At 37.1% G+C, this 17075-nt stretch overlaps 1 protein-coding gene across 1 annotated transcript in view; it reads left to right on the top strand.

Annotated features, from left to right (window-relative positions):
- LOC102850783 (protein FAM19A1-like) overlaps positions 1 to 17075 on the top strand; it is a 1008886-nt gene that overhangs the window by 966336 nt on the left and 25475 nt on the right. Inside the window, exon 4 of the mRNA XM_006895951.1 lies at positions 15908 to 16032. Within this exon, the coding sequence (XP_006896013.1) occupies positions 15908 to 16032 (125 nt within the window). The remainder of the gene's footprint in view (positions 1 to 15907; positions 16033 to 17075) is intronic.

The raw sequence follows: 17075 nt of genomic DNA, 5'->3' as shown, positions 1-17075 counted from the left end.
AGGGGACCTTGGGTGAGTTGAATCAGCACAATAATAGCAACAATGGACATGAACACACTGGTTCTCATGTGCGTAAAGTTGCTGTGTGTTGAAATTAACTCAATTGCAGCAAACACCACTATAAACAGAATTTTCTTCATTTGATGGAATTAAATATTAAAATAAAAGTAGTCAAAATAAATTTCACTTTTGCAGAGGATTTACATCTGTTAAAACTGTGTTTTAAGTGAATATCATATTGCCTATATGCAGAACAGAATGAGTAACAGGCTTTTATTTCCTATGTATGTGTATCACATAATGGAATTACAGTTAACGTTGCTCATTGCTGTTGAGAGGTTCTGTCTAGTTGAGTACTATATTGGACCCCTGTCCTATCCTGTGACATCTTCCTCATCTCTGACATACTCGAGCCTAATGTTGCAATCATTCTGTCAGTCTGTCTCATTAAGGGTTAACATTGCTTTGTTGTATCCAAATATATAACAAAAATCAAATTTGGACAAAATTATGTTTGAAAGATATTTCTTATATACATGAACACCCATGTTCACTGCAGCATTATTTATAATAGCAAAGGTACAGAAATAACAAGGTGCTTATAAATAGATGAATGATATACTATGTAACACTGAAATATTATGAAGAATTCATAAAATACTGCATAACATAGCTGAATCTGTAGGATATTATAGGATATTATGCTAAGTGAAATAATTCAATATTGTATTAATCCATTATTGGAAAAATCTAAATAGAGGTATATACACAGGGAATAAAGTATCATTCTCAGGTAGTTAGCAGGGATGGAAATGGAGAACAGAGTAAAAATTCAGTCAATAAATAAAAAGCACACACTAAGATGGTTGTAAGGAAAGGCAATATACAATAAAAAGAGGATCAGTAAAATATTATGTTATTGTTATGTGTTGTGACTCGTAGAACTCTATGTGCAAAAGCTCTGAACTTTCCCTCTTCTGAGCCAGTTTCACTGACTCCAAAACATCAACACCTGTAGCCCCAGATACTGTGTAAATCCATCTCATCTGGGTCTTCCTCTCCTACATTGTTCCTCCACCCTTCCAAGTGTGATGTCCTCCTCCAAAGACCAGTCCCTCCTGGCCACATGCCCAAAGTATGTGAGATGGAGGTTCAAAATCCTAGCCTCCAAGGAGAAAATTCACCCTCTCAAAGACACACCTATTTGTTTACTTGGCAGTCCATGGGATGTTCATGACTCATCTCCAACACAGAACTCAAAGACATAGATTATTCTTCTGTCATCCTTGTCCAGGTCTCTGATGAGTAGCAATTAATTGCAAAAACCATGGCCTAGATCAAGCTCACATTAGTCTCTAGACCGACATTGCTGCTTCTCAATGGAAATGTCCCTGACAGCAGATATTCCCAGTGCAATTCATCTTTTGATTTCTTGATTGCTGGTGCCAAGAATGTTGATTGTGGAGCCAAACAAGCTGAAATTGTTAACAATCTCAAACTCTTCTGCATGTATCCTGGTACTGCCAATTGGCCTGCTGATGAGACTCTTTGTTTTCAATCCATATTGAAGACTACAGTCTGTGACCTTCTACATCAAATATTTCAAGTCCTCCTTAGTTTCAGCAAGTAAGGTTGTGTTATCTGTATAACGTAGGTTGTTGATGAGTCTTCCTTCAATCATGATGCCACATTCCTCCTTAAATAGTCCAGCCTCCTGTATGATCTGTTCCGAATATAGATTGACTAAGTTTGGAGATAGGACTTATCTCTGACACAATTCTTTCCTGATTTTGAACCATGCAGTGTTTCCTTGCTCAGTTCTGAGGACTGCTTCCTGGTCCAAGTATAAGTTTCACATTAGTTCATGTTTACCAGGGAGTTGTCCTCCAAATTTTTTGGCATAACCTGGTGAGCACATCCAGAAGAGCATCAGTTTGTTGAAATATGTCAATTGGTGTACAGTCAATTCCTCTTGATTTGTTTTGTTTTTGCCAAGTCCTTCAGAGCAGCTAATCTACAAATAAAATGTAGGCATATAGGCAGGAGAAACAGATACAGGCAGGTGAAAAGGATTCCACTCATTACCATACATGCATGTAGTAGTAGTAGTAGTAGTAGTAGTAGTAGTAGTAGTAGTAGTAGTTGTTGTTGTTAGTTGCTGTTGAACTGACCATAACTCATAGTAACCTTATGAACAACATAACTGAACCTTGTCCTATCCCGCACCATACTCATGATTTCTAGCAAGCTCTAGCTCATTGTAGTAATCACTGTATCAATTTCTCTTGTCTTTTTTCTCTTTATCTGACCCTCTACCTTTCCCAGGACGATGTCTTTCTACTAGGAATATGGTCAAAGTATATGGCCAAAGTATTTGAGATGAAATTTCACTGTCTTTGCCTCCACAAAGCACTCTGGTTGCTCTTTCTTCAAGACAGATTTGTTTATTGTTTTGGAATCCATTGTTTATTCAATACCTTTCACAAGCCCCACAACTGAAAGGCATCTTCTTCAGTCTTCTTTATTTGTTGTCCAACTTTCAGATGCATAGTTCATCTTCTCCAATGATTTTCTCAGAATACAAATAGAATAGATATCAAGAAAGGATGCAACCTTCATGCATACTTTTTCTGATTTTAAACGATGCAGTGTTCTCTTGTTCTGTTTACAAAACAGTCTCTTGGTCTAAGTTGTTGTTGTTGGGTGCCTTCAAGTTGGGTACAACTCATAGCACCACTATGAACCGCCAACCTGAAACTTGTCATCATCTCTGATAAACTTGAGCCCATTGCTGAAGTCCAGGGGTCAATACATCTCTTTGAGCATTCTCTTCTTCACCCACCCTCCAACTTTCCAAGCATTAAGTCCATTTCCAAGGATTAGCCTCATCTAGTATGAAAGAGAAAACTTCACCATCCTTGCCTCTAAAGAGCATTCTCGCTACACTTCTACACTTTCACCTAGACTTAGCTACACTTTTGTCGGTCCATTCAGTACTGTTCTCCAGCACCACATCTCAAAGCCAACAATTCTTCTGTCATCCAGCTCTCTGATGTCTAGCAGTTGATTGGGAAGACCATGGCCTGAATCAGACATACCTTATTCTTCAAACTAACATCATTGCTCTTCAGAATTGTCAAGAGGTCCCTGACAGTAGACTTGCCCAGTGCAATATACTTCTTGATTTCTTGACTGCTAGTATCAAAGGTTTTGATTGTTTATCTAAGGAAGATGAAATCATTGATAGCTTCAAACTTTTTCTTCATCTATCATAAGGTTGATTATTAGTCCTGTGGTGAGGACCTTTGTTTACTTGGGGTTGACATGTAATCCATACCAAGTGCTGTTGTCCTTGATTTTCTGCAGCAAGGATTTCATGTCCTCCTCTTTTTCAGCAAGCAAAATTTTTTCATAACACAGCTTGTTGATGAGTCTTCCTCCTATTCGGACACCGCAGTCAGCTTCATAGTGTCTGACTTAGCAGTTCATTTGCTTAGCATAGAGATTCAATAGATGCGGATTTAAAAGAAAAAAAGAAATACAACTATCATGCACGCCCTTCTTGATTCTAAACTATACAGTGTTACCTTACTCAGTTCAGATGACAGCAGCTTCTTGGTCAAGATATATATTTCATATTAGCATAAATAAATGTTCTAGGATTTCCACTCTTCTCAATGTTAGCTATAATTTGTATGATCCACACATTCAAATGCCTTCCCATAAACACAAATAAGCATGTCTCTGAATTTTACAATTTCAGCCAAGATCTATCTGACATGAACATTTATACCCTTAGTGTCATGGCCTCTTCTAAATAAAGCTTGAGCTTCTGTCAGCTCCACATAGATACACTGTTACATCCATTTTCAAGTGATATTCAGTGACATTTTACTTACACGTTGTAACAATTATATTGTTTGGCAATGTTCACATTCTGTTGGATAATTATTTGGGGGAATGGAAAATTTGTTTGTGAAACAAATATGGACCTCTTCCAGTCACCTGGCCAGGTAACTGTTTACTATATTTTTGACAGAGACTAGTGAGCATATCCAGCACTATGTTTGTTTCCTGAAACATTTCAATTGGTATTCCACCAGTTCATGAGGTCTTATTCCTTTTACAATGCCTTCACTGCATCTTAGATGTCTTTTTTGCAGTAGTATTGGGTTTTGTTCATACACTATTTACTGAAATGATTTCCTATCAACCAATTCTTCTTGGAACAGTGACTCTGTATTCCTTCAATATTCTCTCTTTTTAAAAAAAATGTTTCTCATAAAAGGTTCATGTACATTGTGTTTCACACTATCTTTCCTTCACATTGTGTTTCATACAATCATTCCCACGCATTATATTTTATAAATTTAATCAACAGTGAACTATTTTTCCAATTTCCTTTACCGAATCCTTCTCCATCCATCAAATTGTACAACCCTATGATTTTCCCCCATACCCATCCTGATCTTTTTGCTCTTCCCCTTCCCTTCTTGGATCCTCATATACATTTTACTAGTTATCTTTCTACTTTTACAAAAATAGTCTCATATAGTATTTGTCTTTATGAGACTGAATTAATTCACTCAGCATAATGCTATCCAGTCTCTCCCAAATTACATAGTAATTTTCAAAACCTGAGTACTGCATAGTATTCCATTGTGTTAATGTACCACAATTTATCAATCCATTGGATTGTGGTTAACACGTTGCCACACACTTTTAAATTGACGACTGTGCTTAGAAACACATTTTTAAAAAAATATATTAATGTATTGTTTTAATGTATTTAATGTAATTTGCGGCAACGTGTTAAACATTTGAACTGTTTCGATATTCTTAAGATGGTTAATAACGCTGCTATAAACATTGGTGTGCAAATCTGCGTTTGTGTCTCAGTCCTAATTTTCCTTGGGTATATTCCAAGTTACAGTTGTAAGCAGACACTAGTAATAGGAACATGGAATGTGAGAACCATGAATGTAGGAAAATGAGATATTGTTAAGAAAGAAATGGAACGCATAAATGTTGACATAGTAGGTATTGGTGAAATGAGATAGACTGGCATAAGGCATTTTCAGTCAGATGATCATATGATATATTACTCCGAAGATGAAAAGTTGAGGAAAAATGCGGCTGCTTTAATAGTTAAAAAGTCATTTCTAGACCTGTCTTGAAATACAACATAATTAATGACAGGATAATATCCATATGCATACAAGAACGTCCAGTGAATACCACTATCATTTAGATACATGCACCAACAACCAGAACTAAAGTAGAGGAAATATAAGATTTCTACCAAGTTTTACAGTCAGGTATCAATCAAACATGCAATAAAGATGCATTAATAATAATGGGTGACTGGAATGCAAAAGTTTGAAACAGAGAAGAAGAATCAGTAGTTGGAAAACATGGACTCAGTGACGAAAATGAAGCTGGAGATAGAATGATTGAATTTTGCACAAACAATGACTTACTCACTACGAATACGTTTTATAAGAAACATAAATGCAGGTTATACACATGGATTTCACCTGATGGTATATGCACAGGAATCAGATTGATTACATTTGCAGAAAGAATCTCTGGAAAAGCTCAATATGAGCTGTGAAAACTAGGCCAGGAGTTGATTGTGGAACAGACCACCAACTACTCATATGTAAGTTCAAGCTGAAGCGGAAAAAAAATTAAACCAAATCCACAGGAACCAAAATATGACCTTGAGTCGAACCCACCTGAATTTCAGAACCATCTCAGGAGCAGGTTAGAAGCCTTGAACACTAATGCGGGAAGACCAGATGAGTTGTGGTAGGATATCAAGAGTATTATCCAGGAAGAGTGCAAATGGTCATTACAAAGACAGAGGAGGAAGAAAAGACCAAAATGGGTGTCAGAAGTAACTGAATGTTGCACTGGAGCAAGATACTAAAGAGCTGAACAGAAGATTCTAAAAGGCAGAGCAGGAAGACAAAGTAAAATATTACAATGAAATGTGCAAGGAGCTGGAGTCAGAAAATCAAAAGGGCCGAACTTGGTCAGCATTTCTTAAGCTCAAGGAACTGAAGAACAAATTGAAACCTCGAGTTGCGATAATCAAGGATGCTTTACACAGACTATTAAATGATCCAGGAAGTATTAAAAGAAGATGGAAAGAATATACTGAGTCACTGTATCGAAAGGAATTGGCAGACACAGAATTTAATGCAACAACATATGAGCAAGAGCCTATACTTATGAAGGAGGAAGTTCAAGTTGCTTTAAACGAAATAGCAAAAAATAAGCCCCCAGGAATAGATGGTATACCAATTGATGTATTTCAACTAACAGATGCTTCCCTGGACGTGCTCACCAAGTTGTGCCAAGAAATCTAAAGAATAACCACTTGGCCAATTGACTGGAGGAGATCTATATTTGTTCCCATCCCAAAAAAGGGTGACCCAACAGAGTGTGGAAACTACAGAACAATATCATTGATTTCACACACAAGCAAGATTTTACTGAAGATTATCCAAAAACAACTGGAACAGCACATCAGCAGAGAACTGCCAGAAGTCCAGGCTGGGTTTAGAAGGGGTCGTAGTACTAGGGATATTGTAGCTAGTGTTATATGGATCTTAGCTGAAAGCAAGGAGTACCAGAGGAATGTCTATCTGTGCTTCATTGATTATGCAAAGGTGTTTGACTGTGTGGATCATAACAAACTTTGGCTGACTCTGGAAAGAATGGGAATCCCAACACTTGACTGTGCTAATGTGAGCGAAACTGATACTTGAACAAGAGGCAGTCATCAGAACAGAGCAAGGAAAAAGGAAACACTGCATGGTTCAAAATTGGGAAGGGTTTATGCCAGGGATATGTCCTGTCTCCATACCTTTTCAACCTGTATGCAGAACAGATCATCTGGGAGGCTGGGCTCTATAAGGAGGAATGTGGCATCAGGATTGGTGGAAGATCAATCAACCATCTGCATTATGCAGATGACACATCCCTGATTGCTGAAACTGAGGAGGACCTGAAGCACTTGCTGCAGAGGGTTAAGGACTGCAGCCTTCAATATGGATTGAGGCTCAATATCAGGAAGACAAATATTCTCACCACTGGACCAATTAACAGCATCAGGATAGATGGTGTAGTTATTGAGATTCTTCACAGCTTTAGTTTTCTTGGCTCCACAGTCAACACACTTGACACCAGCAGCCAGGAAATTAAAAGATGTATTGCGATGTGAAAGTCTGGTGTTAGGGACCTCTCCAAACTACTTAAGAGCAATGGTGTCACTCTGGAGGCTAAGATGCATCTGATACAGGCCATGGTCTTTGCAATCACTTGATATGCATCAGAGAGTTGGACAATGACTAGGGAAGATAGAATTGATGCCTTTGAGCTGTGGTGCTGGAGAAAAATATTAAATGCACTATGGACTGCTGAGAAAATGAACAGGTTCATCCCGGAGAGGGTTAAACCAGGCTGTTCCTTGGAGACAAGGATTCTGAAGCTTTATCTGACATACTTTGGACATGTTGCAAGGAGGGACCAGTCCTTGGAGAGGGACATCATGCTTGGGAGTGTAGAAGGACAGCAGAGAAGAGGAAGACCCCCTATGAGGTAGATTGATCCACTGACGGGCGTAACCAGGGACACTGTGTCTGAGATAGTGCTATTGACACAGGACAGAGCAGGGTTTAGGGATGTTGTACATAGGGTTGCTATGAGTCGCAAGCGACTCGACAGCACATAACAAAAACAACATATTCCAAGGAGTGGAATAGCTGGATAATATGGAATTTCTATGTTCATCTTTTTGAGGAAACACCAAACTACCTTCCATAGTGGTTATACCATTTTTACAATCCCACCAACAGTGTACAGAGTTCCTATCTCTCTGTCTCCTCTCCAACATTTATTGCTTGCTGTCTAGTTAAACTTTGCCACTGCTACTGGGGTGAAATGGTATCTCACTGTGATTTTGATTGGCATCTCTCTTACTGTCAATGATTTTTTTAAAAATTAATTTTAATGAACATTTTCAGAGATTTTGGATTTCCATTCATTCATTGTTGCACTTTTCTTCACACCCCCCCCCCCAGTTTGCTAATTTCGGAAAAGTAAAAGAAAAATTCCTTCATTGGTATACAGTTCCGCTGCACCACCACCACCTCGCCCCTAGTATACTACACTCTGCAACCTTCATTGTGGACTCTTATGATAATCATAATGCCCTATAATATATTGCTTTTGAACTGTTCTTTCCCTCATACGTTTCAATGCAGTATACATAATTTATCCAGTTTTTCTCATTCTTTCCCCAACTCTGATGTTAGTCTCATTCTACAACAGTGGCACCATGCAGTGTTTGTCCTTTTGTGACTGAGATATTTCACTCAGGATAATGTTCTCCAGGGTCACCATTTTGAATAATATTGAATGAGTTCCTTGTGTTTCAATGCACTGTAGTATTCCATTGTGTGAATATACCACAGCTTCTCTATCCATTCATTTGTTGATCGGCACTTAGGTTGTTTCCAACTCCTTGCTATTGTGAACAAAGCTTCAATAAACAGTGGTGTACATATATCTGCTTGGATGGCAGTTATGGTCTCTTTAGAGTATATTCCCAGTAGTGGAATTGCTGGGTCAAATGGTATCTCTATTTGCAACTTTTTGAGAAAGTGCCACACCGCTTTCCACAGTGGTTGGACCATTTTACATTTCCACCAACAATAAGTAAGGGTTGCAGTCTCTCCACAACCTGACCAGCTGTGGCTTGCTGTTCTGTTAAATTATTCTAGTTTTTACTGTCAGTGATTTTGGTAATTTCTTCATGTGTCTGTTGACCATCTGAAAGTCTTCCACTGTGAAAGGTCTTCTCATGTCTTTTGTCCATCTTGTAATTGGATATCAGTCTTTTCTTGTGGAATCCCTGTAATATTCTGTAAAAATTTGCTATGAGACCCTTGTCTAAGGTGGTATTGCCAAATGTTTTCGCAGTCAGTAGGTTGTCTTTTCACCCTATTGGAAAAAAATTTTTATGCACACAGGGGTGTAATATTTACAAGATCCCATTCATCAATTTTTTTCCTCAGCTGGTTGTTTATTTCTGACTGTATTTGTCAGACTTTTTATACAATGGCTAGGCCTTTTAAGGGTGGTCCTTTGTCTCTTATGATCTTTATCATTTGGGGCTTTATCCCTAGGTGTCATATCCACCTTGAGTTTATTTTTTTATATGGTGAGAATAGTGCATCCTGTTTATCTTTCTGCATGTAGTGCTTCAGTTTTGCAAGTACCATTTGTAGAAGAAGTTGTGGTTTCCCCCTTTGATAAGTTTTGTGTCCTAATCGAGTAACAGTGGATCATAGATTGATGAATTAATTTATGTGTTCTCCATTGTGTTCCATTGGCCTATGTGCCTGTCATTGCACCAGTACCATGTTGTTCTGGTTATTATAGCTGTGTAATAGGTTTTGAGGTCAGAGAGGACTATGCCTCCCACTTAATGTTGGTTTTCCAGAAGTGTTTTGCTTATTTAAAGTCTCTTTCCTCTCTAACCAAACCTGTCAATTGCCTTTCCTATCATTTTGAAAAATGAAATTGGTATCGGTATTGGATTGAATTCTCTGTATTGTATTAAATATGTAAATATATGTATTGAATTAAACATGCAGACTGCTTCAGGAAGGATTGTCATTTTCACTATATGGACTCTTCCTATTCATGAATAAGGAACATTTATCTATTTATATAGGTCTTTTATTGTTTCTTTCCGAAGTGTTTTGTAGTTTTCTTTGTAAAAGTCTTTTGTTTTGGGACTTTTATTGTGGTGTTTGTTTGTTGTTTGCTGTTTGTTTGTTTGTTTGTTTGTTTGTTTTTAGAAGGCCTAGTCTATCATATAAAGAGACTGCCAAATACAGCCAGAAATGCACATTCTGAAGAGAATAAAATTGATGAATGGAACTTCTAAAGATTAAATCTCTGTGCTCATCAAAAAACATTTTCTAACAGGGTAAAAGGAAAAACCTACTAATTGGGAACAAATATTTAGCAATACCATATCAGACATGATCCTTATAACAAAAGTTTGCAGAACACACCTGGGCCTCCATAAGAAAAAGACTGATAATCTAGTTACAAAATGGGAAAGAGACATGGAGAGACTTTTCACAGAGGATATTCAGATGGTCAACAGACATGAAGAAATCCTCAAAATCACTGGCAATAAGAGAGATGCATATCAAAACCACAATGAGTAGCAGTGGCAAAGTTTAGCAGGGTAGCAAGTAATAAATGTTGGGAAGGATGTGGTGAAATAGAATAACATTTATATGTTGTTTATGTGATTGTAAAATGGCACAACCACTCTGGAAGGCAGTTTGGCATTTCCTCAAAAAGCTGAACATATAAATTCCATAATATTAAGCTAATCCACTGCTTGGAATATACCCTGACAAAATGTAAAGGTCTTTTGTGTCTCTAGCTAGGTTTATTCCAAGTATCTCAGTTTGTGGCTGGCTATTGTAAATTGTATTGCTTTCTTAGTTTCCTTGTCTCTTTTCTCTTTGTTATTGTAGAGTAATCCCATTGATTTACTAGATCTAACAGTTTTTTGTTGCGTCCTTGGGGTTTTCTGTATGTATTATCAGATCATTTGCATACGGTGAGAGTTTCACCATCTCTTTGCTGATATGGATGCCTTTTATTTTCTTCTCTTGTTGTATTGCCCTAGCAAATACTTCCAGTACAATATTGAATAGGAGTGGTGACAATGGACATCCCTGTCTTGTCTCTGTTCACAAGGAGGGTGCTTTTTGTCTTTCTCCATTGAGAATGATATTGGCTCTTGATTTTGCATATATATTTTTTCACTATGTAGGGGAAATAAAAAAAAAGTATTGAGATGGAAAAGTCTGCTGTTAGGGACCTCGCCAGGGTACTGAAGACCAATGGTGTCACTCTGAAGACTAAGGTGCATCTGATACAGGCTGTGGTCTTTGCAATCACTTGTTATGCATCAGAGAGTTGGACAATGACTAGGAAAGGATAGAAGGAGAATTGATGCCTTTGAGCTGTAGTGCTGGAGAATAGTATTGAAAATACCATGGACTGTTAAGAAAACAAATCAGGATGGGTGTGTCAGAGGCAGTGTTATTGGAACAGGTTAGAGCAGGGTTTAGGGCTGTTGTACATAGGGTCACTATGAGTTGCAAGCAACTTGACAGCACATAACAACAGCAACAAGAGGAAATTCCCTTCTATTTCTATTTTGCTGGGCATTTTACCCAGGAAAGGACATTGGATTTTGTCAAAAGCCTTTTCTGCATCAATTGTAGTCATGTAGTTCTTACTACTTGCTTTGCTAATGTGATGAGTTACATTGATTGTTTTGTTCTTACGTTAAAACATCTTTGCATACCTGTTATGAATCTCACATGGTCATGATGAATTTTTTTTTTACATGCTGTTAGAGTCTACTGGCCGGTATTTTGTTAAGGATTTTTGCATCTATATTAATGAGAGATATTGGTCTGTAGTTTCTTTTTTAGTAATATCCTTCCATCTTCTTTTGAAGAATCTAGCATCATTCAAGATTTTCCCCACAGAATTATTCAATGTTACAACTCTAGGCTTGAATTTGTTCTCAGTTCTTTCAGATTGCATAACGTTGAGTTTGTTCTTCCCTTTTGGTTTTCTAACTTTACCTCCATGCACATTTCATTATAACACTTTGTCTTTACAAACTGACTTTTGAAACCTTTTCTTCGGGTTTCTTACCTCTACATTCTCCCCCTCCCCCTTTTTTTCTCCTTCTTCTTTTTATTCTGGAGCAATTTTTATTTCTCCTCTGCCTTTGCAATGACCTTTTGCTATCTTCATGGATGATAACCTTGATGTCATCCTACAACTCATGTCTACTGTCATTACTATTTAATGTAGCAAATATATTCTTAAGAGGTTTTTTTTTTTACTTTAGTTGAGATACACTTACTTTCAACTTCAATGTTAACTGGACAATGAGTCATTGATGGCTTGTTTCACAGTCATCTCTTGGTCTGGTTTTGACTGCTGGTATTGACCTTTCCAAAGTGTCTTTTTGCAGATTTTTGCAATCTGATTTCTGAGTAGCCTATCAGGTAAACTCCAAGTGAATAGGTTCCACTTATGGGCCTTAAAAATAATTGCAATTAATATATCATTCATTGCATAAAATTTTGTCTTTTGATCTTCAGCCTCATTTTTGTCACCAAGACTGTATTTTCCAAATACTTTGTTTCCAACTTTTGCATTCCAGTCACCAGTTAATATTAGTGCATCTAGATTGGATGTCCCATTGATTTCAAACTGCAAAAATTGGTGTAAATACTCATTTCTTCATCTTTGGCTTTCATGTTTGGTGCATATGTTTTAATAATAGTTGTGCCAATAGGACTTCCTTGTATGCATGTACAGTGTATCTATTACTCACAGAATTGAACCTCATGATGTATCTTCAAATACTCTTTTTGATAATCAACCACATTCCTCTTCAATTTATCTCTTTCAGTCTATAGGTCATGTGATTGTCTGGTTCAAAATGAGCAATAGCAGCTTGTCTCAGCTCACTAACACCTATCTTTATGTTCATTTCATTCTTTACAACTTCCAATTCCTGGATTCATATTTCTTACACTCCATATTCTAATTATTAATATATGTCTGCAGCTGTTCCCCTTCATTTTTAGTATTCCTACATCAGCACTGCCTGAGAGCTTATTCCATCTGCATCACTTTGAGGAGGCAGCTCTTTCCCAGTCACATTTTTATTACCTTCCAATCTGAGGGGCTTACTCCCAGCACTATATCCAACAGTGTTCTTCTATTGTCCATGAAGTTTCCCAAGGCCTGTTGGTTTCGTTTCTGCTTCTCAATCTGTCTTTGTCTGGAAGCTCTATTGAAACCTGGCCTCCATGGGTAACTTTGCTGATATTTGAAATTCCAGTGACATAGTTTCCAGATCCACAGCAACACACAAACCACCACAATTTGGCTAACTGACACATGAAAGGTGATACATATATTTGACAGATCATAGTTCCACATTCACATCAGTATATTCTAGAAATATATCCATCTATATATTGTCATGCATCAGAAAGCTGCACAATGACTAAGGATGATAGAAGAAGAATCAATGACTTCAAATTGTGGTGCTGGAGAAGAGTCTTGAACATACCATGGAATGACAAGAAAACAAATAGATCTGTCTTAGAGAGGGTGAAATCAAGTTCCTTCTTGGAAGCTAGGATTTTTAAGCTCTGTCTCATATATTTTGGGCATGTGTTCAGGAGGGACAAGACCTGAGAGAAGGACATCATACTTGGAAGTGTGGAAGGACAGGGCAGAAGAGGAAGACCCCAGATGAGATGGATTGATACAGTAACCAGAGCAATGGGGTTGGTGTATCAGAATAAGTGAGACTAGCTAAGGACAAATCAAGCTTCAGAGCTGCTGTACATAAGGTTACTGTGAGATGCAGGCAACATGATGGCAAATAACAACAATAACATATAGCTGAACCAGGAAGAGAAAAATCTAAGTAAAAATTTTCATCAGAACTAAACTTTCTGAGAGAATAAATTTCTGGTCCTGGTGCCTTAGGACAATAGTCTCTGGGACTATTAAAGACATTTGGTGTAGCATAGTCCTCAAATACAGTACTACACATCTTAATTTGGTAAGCACTGGTAGCCTAATGGTGAGAAACTATCCTTCAATCCCAAAGGCATGTGGTTCAAATCCACCATCTGCTCCACAAGAGAAAGATGTGCATATCCTCCTGTCAGATTTACTGTCTCTGAAAACCTCCTGCTGGGTCAGCTATAGGCTGGTTCCTACTGGATGGTACTCAACAACAACAATAGCTCTCGTAAATAGGGACTAGAGTCTTTTAAAGCAGTCATTTAAGATGCAATTCTTGACCTAGTCATATCTGACATGAAGAAGGGGACAGGGAAAGCAAAGTTGTATGGAAACAAGTAATCCAAAGGACTAAAGAACCTCACCAACTTCTATTTTCACAACCTGAGATCAGAAGAACTAGGTGCAATGCTGACTAGTGTTCTCTAGAAGAGAACACTACAAAATCCTGGATAGGGTAGGGGGAAATCTGGAACAAAACTAAAAAAAAAAAAAAATTAAAGTGACCAGATTGCTGATCTGCTGGAGACTGCTAGAACATCAGAGACTGTGTGTGGCCCTAGTCACCCTTCAACCTGGAAGGAACAAAACTCATCCCCAAGACTGTAGTTTCAACTGAAAAATAGACTTATATGCTTAAGGTGAACAGTAATACCAGTAAGTGGTCATTCCTTAGAATACTCACGAATACAAAGACAAAAGCTTCTGTTTTCTAGGGATAAAATACAAAAGGGCAGGAAAAGGAGATGGAACAGAAATATTAGTAGGAACAAGTGAAAGTGAGAACAGAGTGTGATTACACTGTGGATATGGTGAATCATTTTATAAGACAAAATGTGATTAATGTTTTCATGAAAAACCAATTTGCTTTGTAAATTTTCCCTTAAATTACAGTAAAGTATAAAGAAATAAAAACATTCTTTAAATTTTCAACACAACAGAGTCCATATGATTTTGCATATATAATCCTGCATAGCAATTTTTACTCAAAGTAAAGTTAGTGCAACCTTGAACATGCAAGGAAAGAAAGATTGACGTAAGGAAAAAGTAGAAGAAAGAAAGAAAAACTAAATGCAGATGTCTGAATTTTTTAAACATTCTGATTTTAATTCTTCCAGTGAATGCTGGATGTTTAGAGAATTCTAATATGCTGATGTTTTGTTGCAAAGTTTACTTCCTTTCATTTTAATGATAATTAACAGATGTCATTTGGCTTCTTTGCTGTAGGAAATAAACATCATGGTGGAGATTCATTTGTGGTGTGTAGAGAGTAGGTTAAAAAAAGAACTACATTTTTAGACTAGTGTAAAAACAGTCCTTTGAGACAGTGTTGATACAGAAAGAAGGTGGATGGACACCTGGGAGAGGATGAATGGAGAAGGCCTGGTAGACTTATGATGCACGGTTGTCATGGTAAACTAAAAAAATTACTGGCGCTTTTGCAGAATTCACTTGTTACACAGCACATTCAAGAAGGTGTGGATCTCCTTGATTTGTATTTAATGAGTCTACTCACTGGTTTTTAACATAAACACTTATTTTACGACCAGCTTTCAATTGTGGTCATACTTGATTTTGTCCCAAAAAGTAAGGCTGTTTTATCAGAGACTCAACTTTTGAAAGTTCTACCCACATCACATCATTTTAATGTGACCACATTTCATATTAAATATACTTCTGTATGTAAACAAGTAATTTCATTTATTATTACTCTGGTTTTATTTTACAGCCTTTCATTTTCACTTTCAGCTTTTTCTTCTTATTCTTTTGGTGGGTCAATGAAGTTCTTAGAAACTCTGGGAATTAGCCCATTAAAATTGTGTGGCTACTTTCTGGAAAGAATGAGGCAGCTATTTCTGAAGGGCCTTTATTTCTGATAGCTTCTCCCTTTCTGGAAACAAAGAGTGCAATGTCCATGACCAACAAAAATTAACAAACAAAAATTAAATTTCTCAAGAATCAAAAAGAAAGTGATCCCAGTCCATTTGTTTCAACCTACATAAAGATTTTAGGTAAGATGCTACTTAATGAGGCCAAATTATGTTATATTTTTGGACTTATTAATGAAAAATCCCATTTTCCCCCCTAACATAAATTTCTTCACCAGTTGCAAAAGAGAATAGCAGGCTCTTTATTGTGTATTTGAAAAAGCATTCACCTTCGCACAAGGACAAGGTAGGGGTTCAGTTTGTGTGAATTAATCACAAATACTGTTGTTTCTGGTTTTGCACAGCCTCCATCGTGATTGGAAAATGGTGGTGTGAAATGGAGCCTTGCCTAGAGGGGGAAGAGTGTAAGACGCTACCTGACAACTCTGGATGGATGTGTGCTACAGGCAATAAAATCAAGACCACACGAGTAAGTTCTTTGTTTTGTTTTGTTGGTTGCTTTTTCCCCATTTTCTCAAATTTTCAGTGCATGTTACAGAAGACATTATTTTATTTTTGTGTGTAACAAAACAGCACCCAGAGAAGCTTTCAGCAGGAACCCATTGTTCCTGATAGCAGGCAATCTTAACTATGCAGAGTTAGTGTCCATTCCTCAACCAAAAACTAGGGATTAAATTTGACTTCTCCATACTGAGATGTTGAACATTTCTGATACAGACTCATAAATAAAGCAAGGTCACTACAGCCAAAGGGAAGAGGAGTGAGGAGCACTGAGATAATTATGTAGATATCCCAACCAGCTTCTACTGTGCTTAGGATGGATAATAAAATAATAAATCTAAAGGTTTGCTGAAAAGAACTGCGTTTAGGTGTAGCCATTTTCCAAAAGTGTTTAGGGAATTTTTTAAAATGATATTTCAAGGAAATGAAAATATTTTTGTAGTGCAAATAATTAATCTCTTACTATTTCAGGAATAATCTTTAAAATATTTTAGTTTGATTTAACTGTTCACTCACTCAGAAAGTCACACACAGAATTACCATATGATCCAGTGATTCTACTCCAAGAGAGTAAACAGACACACCATATACACCAGTGTTCAGTGCAGCACTAATCACAAGAGGCAAAAGTTGGAAACACTGAAATGTCCATTGACAGATGAATGAATAAACAAACTATAGGACATACATAGGACATACTATGGGACATAGTAAATACAATCAACTATCACATGAGGAAAAATTAAATTCTTGTACATGCTACAATACAGATAAACCTTGAAAATGTTACGTAGAGTTAAATAAGACAGTTACAAAAAAGACAGATTTTTTTAATGAGTCCACTATATCATTCAAATATATGCACCAACAACCAGAGCCAAGGAAGAGGAGAAAGAAGATTTTTACCAACTTTTACAATCGGAGATTGATCAAACATGCAATCAAGATGCATTGATAATAATGGGTGACTGGAATGCAAAAGTTGGGAACAAAGAAGAAGATTCAGTAGTT

Source organism: Elephantulus edwardii, unplaced genomic scaffold, assembly GCF_000299155.1.
Source record: "Elephantulus edwardii isolate Elephantulus edwardi_28Jun2011 unplaced genomic scaffold, EleEdw1.0 scaffold00177, whole genome shotgun sequence".
NCBI lineage: Eukaryota > Metazoa > Chordata > Mammalia > Macroscelidea > Macroscelididae > Elephantulus > Elephantulus edwardii.
Note: the sequence above shows the minus strand (reverse complement) of the source record. Positions and strands in the feature narration are given on the sequence as shown.